Genomic DNA, 15,647 nt, shown 5'->3' on the forward strand with positions numbered 1-15,647 from the left:
GAAGTGTGTGGGACCCATTTCTGAATGAGGTCTCAATGCAGGGAGCCATGCATGTAAGTATAAAGATACATCATACTTACAAAGGTGCATGTATATTCCTCTTCAATTCTGTTAGCAATTTTGAGAATCTAGGGGAAAAAATGCACTTATTTCCTTTGCTCAGAATTTTATATGTGATACATAAAGCTGGATTTTTAAAAAATGGTATACTCACTATTTGTACATCTTCTAGTGCCTGTTGAAATACCAAAAGTCTCTCACTTGCTGTTTGCTTATGCTAAGGCCTCAGCCATCAGATATGCTACTTTAGCATGCTATGTAGCACGAATATCCAAGTTTATTCATAATATAACAAAGTGGAGTTTGTTTTTAGCACAAACTGAAGTTTGTTTCTTTCAAGAATGTGAAATTAGTAGTTATGGACTCACTCATGCAGATTCATTACCATTAAACTATCACATTTTCTGTTTATGTTGATTTCTAATTATTTCTTCCCTTAAAAAAAAAAAAAAAGGAATGCCTCTCTCAGCCAGACCACAGCACATAATGATTCCCACTGTTGGATGAACACTGTTGGATCTGTCTCATGAAGAACGCTGTTATTACCACCCACTAACTCATCAACAGGTCCTGGCTCTCTACAGAATCTGGGTCTCATCACCCCCATCCACCCCCTCTTGTCCTCTATTCACCTCCACTTGGGAACATGGCCACTTGGAGAAGGGGAAGCTTTCCCTCTCTTAGCAACAGCTGGGGATGTTGATTCAGTACCTTACATTTTACACTCATAGCAGAGTGCTTTCACTTCACAATGGATTTTTCTACTTGCGGTTAGGGGGAAAAAAAACAAAACAAACACCTCTTTATTTTGGTTCTGTGAGTAGTTTGTAACAGTTTCAACAGCAGCATCAACTGTAGCTAGTCAGTTGGTTACAGGAAAGTTCATATGATTTTTACTACTTTTGAAGTATCAAATTTGAAATTAGTCCATAGATTTTGAATTAATTTAAGGAATTAAATATCATAATATTAAGAGACTAAGAGAAATATTAAATTAGAAGTAAAAAGCACAGTGTTGTTACTCTAAATTATTTAGACTGTTTCAATACACATTGCTAATGGTAAGAATTTAGAAAAATACAAGGAAAGAGTATATGCAAGACTGTAATCTTTTTGCCTTTTATTCTTTCTTTGTTCTTATGACCTTTTATGTATTTGATAACTTTTTTACTTCTCCCCACTTATTCCCACACACACACATACACAGAATGAATATTAAAACCCCAAAGCAAACTAAAATTACTACTAGAGAAAGATGGGAGGAACAGAGGAGAAACGAGATAGTCCCAAGAGCAAAACACATGTAGATTGATGCACAGCGTCTTCAAAGATTAGAATCTGGATGTAAATTCCCAAGTTTGTTGCTAGTTAGAACATTCACCTCTAATATAAAAGTTAATAAGAGAACATATTTTCATGGAATACAAGATGCTGGTTCTGTTCCAAGATCCATAAAATTAACACAAATTAAAGTAACTATATCAGGCAAAATGTGTTCTTTCCTTTCCTTCTAATATTTACTTAGAAATGCAGAGGCTACATGTACTTAGGTTCTTTACTTTGGCCCTCACTGCAGCCTCATTGGTTCCTGTCATGTTAAGCCTTGTGCCCAGCTTCTCCCACGGCTTTATACTGTTTGCATTGCTGGTGCTCTACCTGAAATACTCTTCCTGGGTTTGCGTGATGACTCCTTCTTATTCTATAGGCCTTGGCTAAGGAGTAGCCTTAAAGGGTCTTCCCTGACATGTATTTAAGGAAGCTTCCCAGAGTTATTCTCTGCCTTACCCACCTGTTTGTTGCCTTAACAACACTCATTACAATCTTTAACTATTTGATTCCTTGTTTACTTACTTATTACCTGATGAATATCATGTCTTCAGGAACTAGATTTCTTATTCATTCCTGCCTTTCCTGAATCACGTGAAATGTTGAGCACACTGTGGGTGAAATTTTTGTTGAAAACCTTAATCATAGTTTCCACAGTGTATCCATATACAGTGAAGCCTACTTGCATCTATCTTTCATTTCTAGTCCTGATTCTGTACTAGATGTGGTTAGGCAAAGCATAGCCTTCAGTTAGCAGGTTGGCACTGAGCTCCCAAATATTCATCATATCTTAGATTTCATGAATTCTACAGCTACCATCATTTGCTAGCCATTTTCTTAATATTTTGGGCTGACTTGATTTTAGTGGAAAGCCCAGCTATTTGCTGTTTAATGTTAGGTTTGTCTTATTGCTGTGGTTTTATTTTAAAGTATTTATAGAATATAAATATTAGACTCCCTTCAGGAAATTATTATTCAGTAAGAGAAAAAGAAAGATTTTCCAAGTTCTCAAAGAAACCATTTCCATTAAAAACAGTACGTTTCCCCACATAATAATGGTGGCGCACCAACTGGGCTATATTCAGCAGCTGGTGAAGACATTCCTCTCTGAGACTCTTAGGAATTCTTTCAACCTTTGGTGTAGGCACAAACTTTCAGATTAAATGTTGATTTAGTAGGGCAAAATATACAGCAGACTCTATTATCCTAGCTGTTACAGTTCAATTAATGTCTGTACTTTTGAGTTTGATGAAAGACCAATAGAATTTGTATGTTGGTGTGTGTGTGCATGCATGGGCATGTATGCATGCATATGTATATGTATATACATACATATATGTGTGTGTATCCATATACACATGCACACACATACATATAAACACATATGTGCACATATTTAAATAGCATAGGTGAATTTTAATTGACTTAATGGTTAAAACGTTGGTATATTAAAACCCTAAACCATCAGATGATAAACAGTATTTCAAAAATGGCAGGGTCTGTATATATTTGGATATATAAACATGTGGTTCTTTCAATAAGTTATCAATAAAATATAATAATGAATAAACCTGTATTCACCCAAATATCACAGTTTCATGATCCAAAAGGAATGTTGTATCCCAATAAATAATTATATTTATTCAAAAAATCTTTTGTACGTATTTTGCTATCTATACCTAACTTTCTCAAGTTGCCTAAATGGTTGTAGAGACCCTGCCATTGTCAGCTCTACTTTAGAAGCTTTAACACATGAATAAATAAGAAACATTGACTCTGAATATTTTCTTGGGTTGACTGGGCAGAAGTTTAGAGAGACAGCCAAATAATTCAAATTTTTAACATTAGACTTGAAGTGAACATTGCCAAACATTCCAGAGGAATCGGGAAACATCTCTTAATTTTCAGTAAGTGTAATATTACTCCAAAGTTAAATGTGACTCTGTAATAATCAAGTCCCAAGATATGGTAGAAATGCGTTGTCCTAACTTAGGCGAGAAACAGCGCCACACTTTCTCTAAGGGAATGAATTACTGAAGTAAATGACACATAAAAAAGCTGTTATGTGGCTTCACTTTGAATGATTGATTTCATAATTAAGCATTCAAAGTTTATGTAATTGGAACTTGATTTCTTTGCCAGATATTCATAGGCACAGCCCACTTAAATTATTATAGATACTTTCTGTTAAATATTTACTACTTTAAATTTTTTTTTTTTTTTTTTTGTAGACAAGGTCTCACTCTGTCATCCAGGCTGAAGTGCAGTGGTGCAATCTTGGCTCACTGGAGCCTGGGTCTTCTGTGCTCAAAGGATCCTCCCACCTCAGCCTCCTGAGTAGCTGGGACCATAGGTGTGTGTCACCGTGCTCAGCTAATTTTTTTTTTTTTTTGGTAGAAACAGGATTTTGCTATGTTGCCCAGGCTGGTCTCAAATTCCTTGACTCAAGGAAAGTGCTGGGATTACAGGTGTGAGCCACTGCACCTAACAACATGTTTATTATTATTTTTTAAATGTAGCTTTTTTATATGTATTGTGTTCATTCCTTCAATAATCAAAAACACTTTATTGAGAACATATTCAATAAATAACTGCCTTGAATGGAAGGTGGGAATTATCTCAAATTCCTGAAACTATAGAGGAAAAAAGAAGAAGAAATTATCAAACCATGAGACCTCTTTTCCCTTAGGAAGTATACAGTCAATGTGAGCACACTTCTAAAAAGAGAAGGCATGGAGGAAAGGACAGATGTAAAAAAAACCTTTGATTGTAGAATTCAGTTGGTCTCTTCTCTCTACCCTGTCTCTTAAGGCCACTGCATACAGAAAAACAGGCAGCGAATGTTGTGCAGACAAGTATGCTTTGGAGAGACTTTGTATATGATGTTTTTGTTGTTGTTAAAAATAACTGAGATCAAATTTGTGAGTTTATTAATTCTTAATTAGATTATAAAATCAATGTTACTTTTATTATCTGGCACTTCTTTTCAACTCAGTCAAGCCTGTTTTATTAGTCTAAAGTCTACTAAAATTTACATTTATGGAAATTAGCTACAAATAAATGATCATCAGAGTAATTGGCAGCATGCAATAGTGGATTTTTTTCACATAACAACTTATAGTAGCTGTTAGTACATTTGTAACTGAGTTTTAGAAGAAAATTAAAGTAAAGCAAATGCTTGAAGCTTGCACTTAAATTGTCACAGAAACAGAATTTAGTTCCCAATAATGTATTAGTTGATTCATCATAAACATTGAAAATAAGTAGCAAAAGGTTGTATATTGACCAAATGTTCTGGTTCTATTTAAAATTCTATATTCTGGATGTTTTATTAAAGTTGAATTAACTCTTATGATAATAGCAAGTCTCTTAGAAATGGTTGCATTAGTTATGTATCACAAGTTAAGGTTATCAAATAGTAGGAAGCCTTCTTTAACAGATAGTGAAATTGAAGTTTCTCACTCAGGGAGTGTTGACAGTTCAGACACTGAAAGTAGGTTTAAGTTATGTATCAGTGTACACCCTTTTCGTACAACTAACCATAATAAACCAGAAATAACACTTCCCTCTTTCTTAATTTTAAGGATAGACATATTAATTTCACTGTGTATGTGACACATTTTTAGTAGAAAGTCTCAACTTAAAGTATCCATGAATTCTGCCCATTTTCCCATTCATATCTACCCCCATTACACATCTAAAGTTTACTTATATATAAAGATATAGTTACCAGATATCAAAGATCTCTATTTTCACCTATCTAAACTCACTATTTTTCCAGCAAGTTACAGCATTCATTTGAGTCCAAGTTTGAAGTTTCAAAATAAATGATTATGATAGCTTCTACTTACTTATATTATAAGGCAATTACCACAGTTAATTTAGCATTTGAGTATGCTTTGAAAGCAACAGTGAGTCACCTAGAAATTCAAAGTATTGTTTAAAGCTGCTGATAATACATTTGTTCTCTTACCAAATGTCCCCTATTTTGCATGATGTCCTCTTTTTCTGTGAGTTTTCATTAGTTCCCCCCCCCCTTTTTTTTTTTTTTTAGACAGAGTCTCACTCTGTCTCCCAGGCTGGAGTGCAATGGCGTGATCTGCGCTCACTTCAATCTCCAACTCCTAGGCTCAAGCAGTTACAGTTGCTGGGATTACAGACGTGCACCACCACACTGGGCTAATTTTCGTATTGTTAGTAAAGATGGAGTTTCTCCATGTTAGCCAGGCTGGTCTCAAACTCCTGGTCTCATGTGATCAGCCCTCCTGGGATTAGAGGCGTGAGCCACCATACCAGGCCCAGTAGCTCCCATGCCTTTTCTAATTAAGTAACCACTGTCAGAGACTCATGTGTACATCTCCAACAGCCACTCCAAAGTAAGCTCTATCTATTAAGCATCACTCTCCGGATATTTCACAAAATCTGCAAAATTAATGATTCCAAGCCAGGTTTATCTGTTTAAACATTGGTATTCTATGCACCATGCTCTACTCTCCAGCTGCAGGCTTTTACTCCCCTGGTAGCCCCTCCCCTCTCTATTCACTGGCTGGACCTAGAAACACACCTTTTCAAATCCTCTTTCTTGTTCAGCCTACATGCCATTGGCCACTATATTTGATTGATACCACCTCCTAAATATCCTTGAAACATACATCCCTTCCTCACTACATTATATTGCCTCTGCCGTGTTTTAAGTTATCATCAGCCTCTTACCTTGACCACTGCATTATTCTTTTCCTAGTTTGCATGCCTGCCACACTGCCAGGGATTTTTCCTTTCCAATTCAAATCTTATATTTCAATCACTGGTGTGATTGAAACACCCTATATTTACAGAAGAATTTCACTGGCCTATCTCAAAAAAGTTTCTGTAATATAGATCTATTTTATGCTTCCAATCTTCTTGTTATTCCTCATATCTTCATTCCCCACTACTTATGCACCAGTTGCATCAAACTCATGCCAGTCTCCTTCCCAGCTTGGGTCATTGTAGTGTTTCCTTCTCTAGCCACACATGGCCACCTAGGTACTGATAAACTCCAACTCGTTTTCTAAGATTAAGTTCAAACACTGAGATTCTGTGAAACATTCCCTACCTCTCCACCAACAACTTCAAATAATAGTAGGAAAATGTTGTCTGAAAAAGGTGACTTAGAAATGCAAAATGAAGTTAATATTGAATGGGTGATAAAAAGAAAGACACATGAGAAAGTCAAATTCTATTTTCTGTCTCAGAATCACAAGATTTTATGGCTGAACGTGTTGTTACAGTCAATATAGACCAAAGTTTTTGTGGTTTCCATATAAAAAGTAAAATCTCTTGCCTTAAAATGAAGTTTGGGAAATTTGTACCTAGTTGTGTAATACTGACTGTGTAATTTGTGTGATCCTTATACGGCATTCAAGAAAGCTGTCACTACGCTACATAACCATAAAAAAAGTCTAGACTCATTGAATCTGAGCTTCATAGTCTCCATTTCTCTCTCTTCCCACAGCCAGCATTTAAACCTCCCTGAAGAAATAAGGTTTGCCATCATTTGATATTCAAAATTTATTGCCATATTCAAAATTCATTGATTAAGACACAAAATTTTATTGCAAGTTGGGACAATTAGGTCTTTCTTGCTTTTCCAAAAATCAAATTTTTAAAAAACCTTTGCCTAGGAAATCAAAACATGAAAAAAAAAGCAAAAAGAATTATTGTAGCACAATGTTGACTGTGCTGCATTTCATCAGTAAAAGTTTTAGAGACAGAGGGAATCAAGCAAGGTATTTTGGCACATCTCATAATTTCAGTGGATACGGTTACAATCATGAGACTTATTCAAGGCTGTCTCCTGAAGAACATTCCAAACATTCAAAACCTACTTTTTAAAATAAAATTTATCTTAAGGAACGTCACTTTTTGAAGCTCTGAATATGTAAATCATGTTTACATTAATAATTGATATATTTAAAATTATATCATAATTGGCAAAAGTTTCAGAATACATAAAATTAGAACTGTGTGTTTTCTTTCAGCAGCCACATTTCAGAGATAGGTATGGATTGGCATGGACCAATATGGTTCATCTTCCTCAAACCCAGAGTCTCTTAGTGCCCTGAGTGTGAAGCACTTTTCTTTCAAGTTGAGGTTCACTCTTCCATAGACAAGTCTATGAAAAGGTCTTACAAGTTTTTATCTACACCTCTTGCTTCTTGAAATGGATAATGATAGATTCTGAACACATGTCTGAACACATGGAAATCTCTTGCCCCTTTTCCCTTCTAGGATCTTTGCAAGCTTACAACATGTACACGTTTTCTGTAAGTCACCAATGCTGAGTTACTGGCATGAAAAATGACCCTGTTACTTGGAAAGTAGTTTCACTTACAAGTCCCCCAGGCCCTGTAATGTCTAAACCTCCTGTGCCACTTTATGTGACTGCCCCACCCCCACAGAGGAGCATGCACAGGAAAAGCAGACTTCCCTTCCCCCACACATTTCCTTAGTTTATTTACAAAACGTCTTGGAATGAGAATGAGCTGCTTGTGGTTCCTGTGGCTGATTCGGGGATGGTTTCCTACAGGCAGAGGATGCTGGTCAACCGAATGACCTCTCTGTAACTAACTCGTGCACTCCTGTGGTAAGGCTGTTTGGTCTTATGGGTACCTCTTCTAACTAAGCCTGGAGGGATTTGTTTTTGTGGTAAAGAACTTAGCAATAACCAAACGTCACTGTAAAGACAGACTTAACTATGCTAAGGTCCATCAGAGTCTACTCCTTCTACTACCAACAAAAGAAGCCAGAAATACACTGGGATGCCTTTAGATTCCTGTGCATCAATCTTTCTTTCTCTAAGGATTATGATTTTTTTTTCCTCTGGCATCTTCAAAGGACGATAAAGCTATTAGCAATATACTTGAGTGAAGAACACAATAGGAAAAGAAATAGTCCTAAACACCAGCTATATGAGAAACGCCCCTTAGTCAGCAGTTTTTACCAGTTCATGCAGAGGTGATGATGACTAGTTAATAGTCAAAAGAAGATTTAAAGTTGTGATGATCTTAAGTAAACATAAGTCTCCCAAATATTTGTTTCTGTTTGTTCAGACTTGCTAACAAACACTCTTAACTCACACATTGGTAACTCTTGGAAACCCTGGAATGTGTGTAACAGTGATTCTTAAGGTAGACTGGTCCATTCTCACCAAATATACATTTCACTCGAGTAAGTAGAAGATGAGGGCACAGAAACTGTAAGACTCCAGTCCCGAAAGAGAAAATATTGAACATAAATCACCGTAAGTAGTCACAGATCCACATGGAAACACTGGTGAGATCAGTATCACATTTTCACCATTATATCTATTTGAACTGGCAATGATTAAGCTCATGTGAGAAGAAATATTTCATGAAGGAATTGTGGGGTGCTCAACAGCTAACATAGTTTCAGCATCAGTTTGCATTGGATCAAAAAGTAAAATTGTGTTCTCTAATACACCACAGTTCAAAACATATTATAAAACTTAGTGTCCTTACTCAAGTTAAGCCCTAGTGTACATTATTTTACTTACTGAAGAAATTAGAAATATATGCTTATCCTCCATTACGTAAATGAAAAGCAAAGCAAATGTGTATTAATTTCACTGTGTAAATGAGCACAAAATTACCAGTCCCCAATCTCCCAAGGTGCTAGTTCAGTGAGGATATTATATATATAAAGAGAATATATATATAATTAGTTAGACATAATTATACTATATATTACATATAAAGAGAATATGTATACACACACATACATAGATAAGTCCTTTGAGGCAGTATATTCTTATTTTTCAAATGCTCAATTTTAAGAACTTTGAAATTAAAAATAATACATGTGCTAAAGGGAAATAAAATATCACAAAAAATGATAGGGAAAAAAATCCCACCTCATTTACCTATTACCAACAAATTGAAACCTAATGAAAGAAAATGTATGTCCTGCCCAGAAAATGTCATTTAACTTTTATATCTGTGATTTAACCTTTGTAATGTCTTTCTACATTTGTCTCCGCAGTGCATCCTAACGTCAGTCAAGGCTGCCAAGGAGGCTGTGCAACATGTTCAGATTACAATGGATGTTTGTCATGTAAGCCCAGACTATTTTTTGTTCTGGAAAGAATTGGCATGAAGCAGATTGGAGTGTGTCTCTCTTCATGTCCAAGTGGATATTATGGAACTCGATATCCAGATATAAATAAGTGTACAAGTAAGTGCCTACACAAAATTGTATTTTTATCTCATCCTTGGTGACTTTTCCAGATTGAAATGGCCTCTAATATATTTGTGATATTCAATGTTAAGTAAACTATAATGTTTATCTGATAATTAGGCTAAACCGTACTTGGACTTAACCATCAGAACCAGAAAATTTGTATCACTAACTTACAAAAAAGCACTCATGTTTTGGGTTTCTTTTTAATTCTGAAAGCAAAGGCTGGGGATATGATTATTGCTCATTGAACCTATAGAAAAGTATTGCAAGTCTCAATTCCATCTGAGTTTCCATTATCAACACAAAATCCAAGTATTAACTAACTTGCCGAATCATTTCAGCTATTTTGACTTCAAGAGAGATTCCAGAGCAACTGAAACATTTATTTATCAATTGGAAATAAATGTTGGGAGTACTGTCATCTGGACCCTGAAAACCTGTTTTTCACACTGCAGACCAAGTGTGCTTTCTGAAAAATGTAAATTAGGAAATACCACTCTATTCAAATATCATATGTAGTTCCATCAATCTCTCCAAACTCATCTTCTACAACTCCCCCTCAGCCATTTTGCACCAGCCTCACTTGCCTTCTCGTAAGATCTTCCCACCTCAAGCCTTTGCAATTATGTTCTACACTGACTGTTCTAGCAGCTGGAAAGCTTTTTGCCCACATCTTTGCATGGCTGGCTGTCTTATTTCATTGATGATTTTGCTCATATATCACCTTCTCAGAGAGACACTCCATGATCATTTTATCCAAAATAATCAGCCTGTTCCCCCGTCAACCGTTCTCCATCTCTTTTTCCCACCATTTGCTGTTGCTTTTGTTGTTGTTGTTGTTGTTGTTGTTTGTTTTCCAGAGCACTTATCACTTTGGAACTAGACTGTCTGGTTTCAAAAAGCAGTCTGATCTGTTGTCCTGGGTTAGTTTCATAACCTTTGTTAGCCTGAGTTTCCTTATGTGTAAAATGAAATTATACCAATGACTACCTCATTGGATTGTTATAAACTTTAAATGACTTAATAATATTGTAAAACATTATAGCAATCCTGGCTTACAGTAAGCACCATATAAGGGTGAACTATTGTTACTGTTTACCACATGTCCTCTCCCAGGATGTAAACTTTCTGAAGCCTGACTCTTACCTCTCTTGTGCATTGCTGTCAACCAATATAAAAAACAATGCTTGGCACATAGTAAGCAATCAAATATTTGTTGTAAGAATCAATAGCCCTCAAGAACAACATGAAGGCAATATCCTTTGTATATTTTCTTAAGGTTCTGATGAAACATTTTCACTATCACAATATAAACAGATATTTCATCTTATAAATATTCTTGGCTATATATATATACAAAACAAAGATTTTTTCATAGGGCAATCAGTATAATGATTTTAAAATCAATAACCAATGTACACCAACTAAATCACTGTGAAGGAATCCTGAATTCAGTCTGGCAAAATAATTTTGGACTTCAGGTGTTTATTTGATACTAAAGTTGTGTGTGCCCGTGTTTGACACATGCAGAACATAAAACTTTATGTTTTAAAGATAGTTTTATGTTAAGAGAACATAATGCAGGCATATTTCTCTTTGTTTTTTCTCTCTCAGAATGCAAAGCTGACTGTGATACCTGTTTCAACAAAAATTTCTGCACAAAATGTAAAAGTGGATTTTACTTACACCTTGGAAAGTGCCTTGACAATTGCCCAGAAGGGTTGGAAGCCAACAACCATACTATGGAGTGTGTCAATATTGGTAAGGAGAACCTGGAATAATTTGAAGAAGTGATAATGTTAGCCTCCATGGAAGTGCTTTTCAAAGTCCTTTGTCAAAAGAACTTGAAGGTTCTTGGGCTGAGATCTCTTAAGAATGTCCCTATCCTTCTTTACAAAGATACTCTCTTAAAGGTGTTTTTTATAACCTTATCTAGTATGTATTATAGTACAATTTAATATAGTGGGTGCTTCCTTATTTCTTAAGGACTGTCAATAATTGTTTCAACTTTTCCGTTTATGATAGATTTATTTTTATTATTATTTAATGACTTTTTATTTAAATTATTATTTAATGAATTTTATTTAAGTAAAAATTCAGTTAAGACACACACACACACACACACATATATATATCTGACAGTGATCTGTTATGTGACATACATATGTCTTGAACTTAATTTTTACCTTAAAGCAACAGTTTCATAAAACACCTAGGTCTAATCTCAACTAATGACCAAAGTTATTTTCCAAGGAAGGAACAAATATTCTCTTGACACAGCCCATTAATGCTCAGTAAATGGATCAAAGACCTAGGAACTGGAATTGATTTAGTTGAAATCTCACTCTTTTTCTCTCACACTGCTATGCTGAAGTATTCTGCTTCCACAGGTATTGATATATAATAAAGAGGATTGTGGACTTACTCAAACTGACAGATTGAGACAGTCCCTGGGTCTGATTAATTGCAGGCTGAATTTCCTGAAGGGGAGGTCCCTCAGACAAGTTGTTTGTCTAAATAACAGATCACTGTCAGGCTATATTTTCCCTCTTTTAAACGTTGTGCAGCTACTACAGCTACAACTTTGATGAACACTTGGGAAGCAGATGCTAAACCAAATGGGAAAATAGCCTAGGAAATCTCAAAATCCCCTGGGCAAGAATTATAAGAACCTTTGATGCTGCGGTGATGTTGGCATATCCACACAACTGCCCTCCTGATTCAGTACAAGATAGTCTCCAGGACTCCCCTGGGGTCCCCATCTTAGGAGTCCCTTAGAATCTAAAGTGCTGGAGTAATAACTCTAAAGTGGTGGGTTAACCATTTCAAGTCCACCACAGCACTTTTATTTCTAAACAATGTTTTTGATAGAATAAAATAGGTAGATATTTTAAAGATAATTTTAGAAGCATCTGGAAAACAACGGTCTTGAAATAGTTTGTGGCTCGTTTTTGTTACTTTTTTTTCTTCTCTAGTTGTAAAAACACATGGAAAAAAGCAACCTAGGAATAGGGTAAAAAGTACAAAATAAAAGCACTACAAGTTATTTTTCTTATAGGTCCTGAGGGCTGATGATTAGAGGTAATAAGTTCCAAACACTGGAAAAAATAGAAAACACATCTGTGGAATATTCAAGAGCAGAAATTCAGGATGAGTAGCAGAATGTTTGCAACATTTCTCTACCCAGAAAAAAAAGGCACATAGTTAGATTTTTTCAGTTGTTGAAGGTGTCACATTCAGTTCTGGAAAGGCTATTTACCTGAAATGTATTAATGCTTTTCTGTCAGGGAGATCATTTCACACTTGACACTATTGGATTTGTCTTTAAAGCTTACTGATAATTTATATTACTAGTAAGACTAAGACTACTTATTTCTTAACACAACTACATTTAAGTTTATATATTTTGGAAGAGAGTTTAGCAATCCAAAGGCCAGTTACTGAATTTGGTTTATTTAACAGATGCAAATGACCTAGGACACTGTAGTAACACAAATCACTAACTTTCGTTCAGGGCTGGCTCCTGTTGTTTGCTCGATAAGATATGTCTCCCATCATATGGTGCCTAGCCTACAGGTACTACACCTGTCATGCCTTTAGTCCAGTCCAGAATTTCAGGGAAGATGATGATGACCTGCTTCTATATCATGAAGGAATATTAAAGCCTGTTCCTTTTACAAATGTGAAAACTAGGATCTGGAGAGCCAAAATGATGACCCCAAAGAAATATTTTAAGTTATTTTCAGTGCTGTAATTAGTAACTTGACTTCAGCTTCCCAATACTCACCCAACAAAAAGAATGTGTCTTTCTCATTGCTAAAATCCATGCCGTATTTCTAGTTTTCTATCGAGATTTTAAATTGAGAGGAAAAGTCATAAACAGAGGAAATGCTACCCTGATACAGAGCTGGGATGAAAGAGGTATGCCACAATGTATCCGCTTTCCATGGTTTGCAGGTCAAATGGAACAGAAACATCCACTGAACCGAATCTTATAAGAGAACACATTCTTTTCACTTTGTGCTCCAGATATTTGCTTCCTTTCTGCACTGTCATTTTGTCACCCTCATTGCCTCTCTTAGAGAGTTGGATTTGTTCAAGAAATCACAGAGAGAATATGTCTCATTCCAAGCACTGAGTAGCAAGGGACGTTCCCTTGCTGTGTTCTATATGTAACCATGCAACTAGTCAACAAGAATTAGAGCAAAATGACAAGTAAAGTCATTACTAGTAGGACATTACTAGTAGGACATCCTATTCAGCTTTCTTGCCAATTCGGGAATCGCTTTTACAGCATCTCGCACTGATAATCAACCACAGCACAATCATTCCCAGGAACCCAAGCTCATTGCCTTTATGAGATATATGCTTCATTTGCTTCATTAGGGAATAGCTAAAGATTTCCAATTTTCAGATTGTTCTTAATACAGAAGCTAGAAGGAACACAGAAGGTGAATATTCTGTTTTTTCTTAACTACCTCTTAACCAAGGAGTGCCTCGATTCTACATTGTTCATTAAATGATCTGAATAGAACTTAAAGCACCTTTTGTGTTGTCTTTAGCACTTTTTTTCAGTTTTCATTTTTTTTCTGGAAATATTATTTGGATGCTAACATTGTACATTTATTCTACAGTATTTCTCTAAGATAAATTCGTCTCATCTCATGGTGTTTTAGCTCTCTGGTCTCATTAGAGCTTTTTGCTACCTAAACTCATTAGTTTTGAATATGTTCCCTCCTCCAATGAAACTATCTAAGGTTGTCCTTAGAATTTAATTTTTAAAACCATTCATCTTCTGACTATAAACTAATAATTACCTAAGCTGTATTTTTTTAAATATGTTTTTCTGAAGTCCAAGTATACATTTGCTTAGACCACTTTTGCTATTATGAAAGAGCACCGAAGTTCTGGTCACTTGCACATCAGATAATTTTTTCTAATTCAGTTCTCTTAATTCTGGAATTAAATGAATACTGGACAAAGTGACAGCTCACAAACATTGACTTTCCTCTTCTCATTTGCTTTTTTGGAGGTGCTTTTTTTTTGTAACGCTAAGGACACACTAGTTTTTAATGGTTAATATCAGAATGGGATGCTGCAAGATAATATCCATAACCAAAAAGAGATTATAATATTATTAATTGACTTAGTTACTCTACTCTTGAATGAAAATTGTAATGGTATAACTGAGCATGAGGACTATTTAAAAATGGTTCAATAGAGTTCATTTCACTTAACAGAAACTTAAAGTCATGTATTTAATCAATTCCATTTAATTCCGTGTTGCACTCAGGGACCTAAAACTGGCTGAAAAGGCCTGTGAAAAAAGTATCATAAATGGATTTAAATTTCTAAAACATTTAAGTTATCTTTCTTGAGGCTGTTATGAGAGATAGTATTCTGCTCTAAAGTAAGGAATCATTAAATCAGAAGGCAATAAGGGAGGTTACTGGAAACTTCTTTTTGTGGAAAGACAGTCTTAAATCATCTGAAAGAGTTACTGTTGCTAGCTGTTGTTATACATTAGAAAGTTTTAGGGACATAAATAGCACCTTGTAGATGTTTCTTTTCTTTAGAAGTACAAAAATCTGTTACAACCTGAGAAAGCCATTATTGAAAAAAAGAAACTAATACAGAAAAAGGAACCACATCTCCAAAAGAAGCTTCAGAAAAAGTATATCAGGTCATCTTAGGAAACACTTGGTTGGGTTAATTTTAGAAGCCAGTTATCAGCTGAAATTGACCCACAATTCACATATAATAGACATCGCTATGTCTGAACCATACTCAGTAACAGATATCAATATTTAAGCATACAACAGCACATGAAGTAAGAAAAGGCAGTAAATAGTACACCAAAGACCTGGATTCATTTTCTGCTCAAGCATTCTTTAACACAGAGTTTCTCAAACGGTGTTCCCAGTACCTGCAAATCAACATTACCTGTATTGTTAGGCAAATTCACAGCCCTACCCCAGATAACTGAATCAGAAACTCTGGTGGGAGCTGGTGGGGAAAGCTCC

General features: G+C 35.4%; 1 protein-coding gene across 1 annotated transcript in view; it reads left to right on the forward strand.

The window, feature by feature from the left end:
• Positions 1-15,647, forward strand: part of RSPO3 (R-spondin 3) — a 77,769-nt gene that overhangs the window by 20,675 nt on the left and 41,447 nt on the right. The window contains exons 2-3 of the mRNA XM_033234486.1: positions 9,427-9,618; positions 11,239-11,385. Coding sequence (XP_033090377.1) covers positions 9,427-9,618; positions 11,239-11,385 — 339 coding nt within the window. The remainder of the gene's footprint in view (positions 1-9,426; positions 9,619-11,238; positions 11,386-15,647) is intronic.

This window comes from Trachypithecus francoisi, unplaced genomic scaffold (genome assembly GCF_009764315.1).
Source record: "Trachypithecus francoisi isolate TF-2019V2 unplaced genomic scaffold, Tfra_2.0 Lachesis_group15, whole genome shotgun sequence".
Lineage (NCBI taxonomy): Eukaryota > Metazoa > Chordata > Mammalia > Primates > Cercopithecidae > Trachypithecus > Trachypithecus francoisi.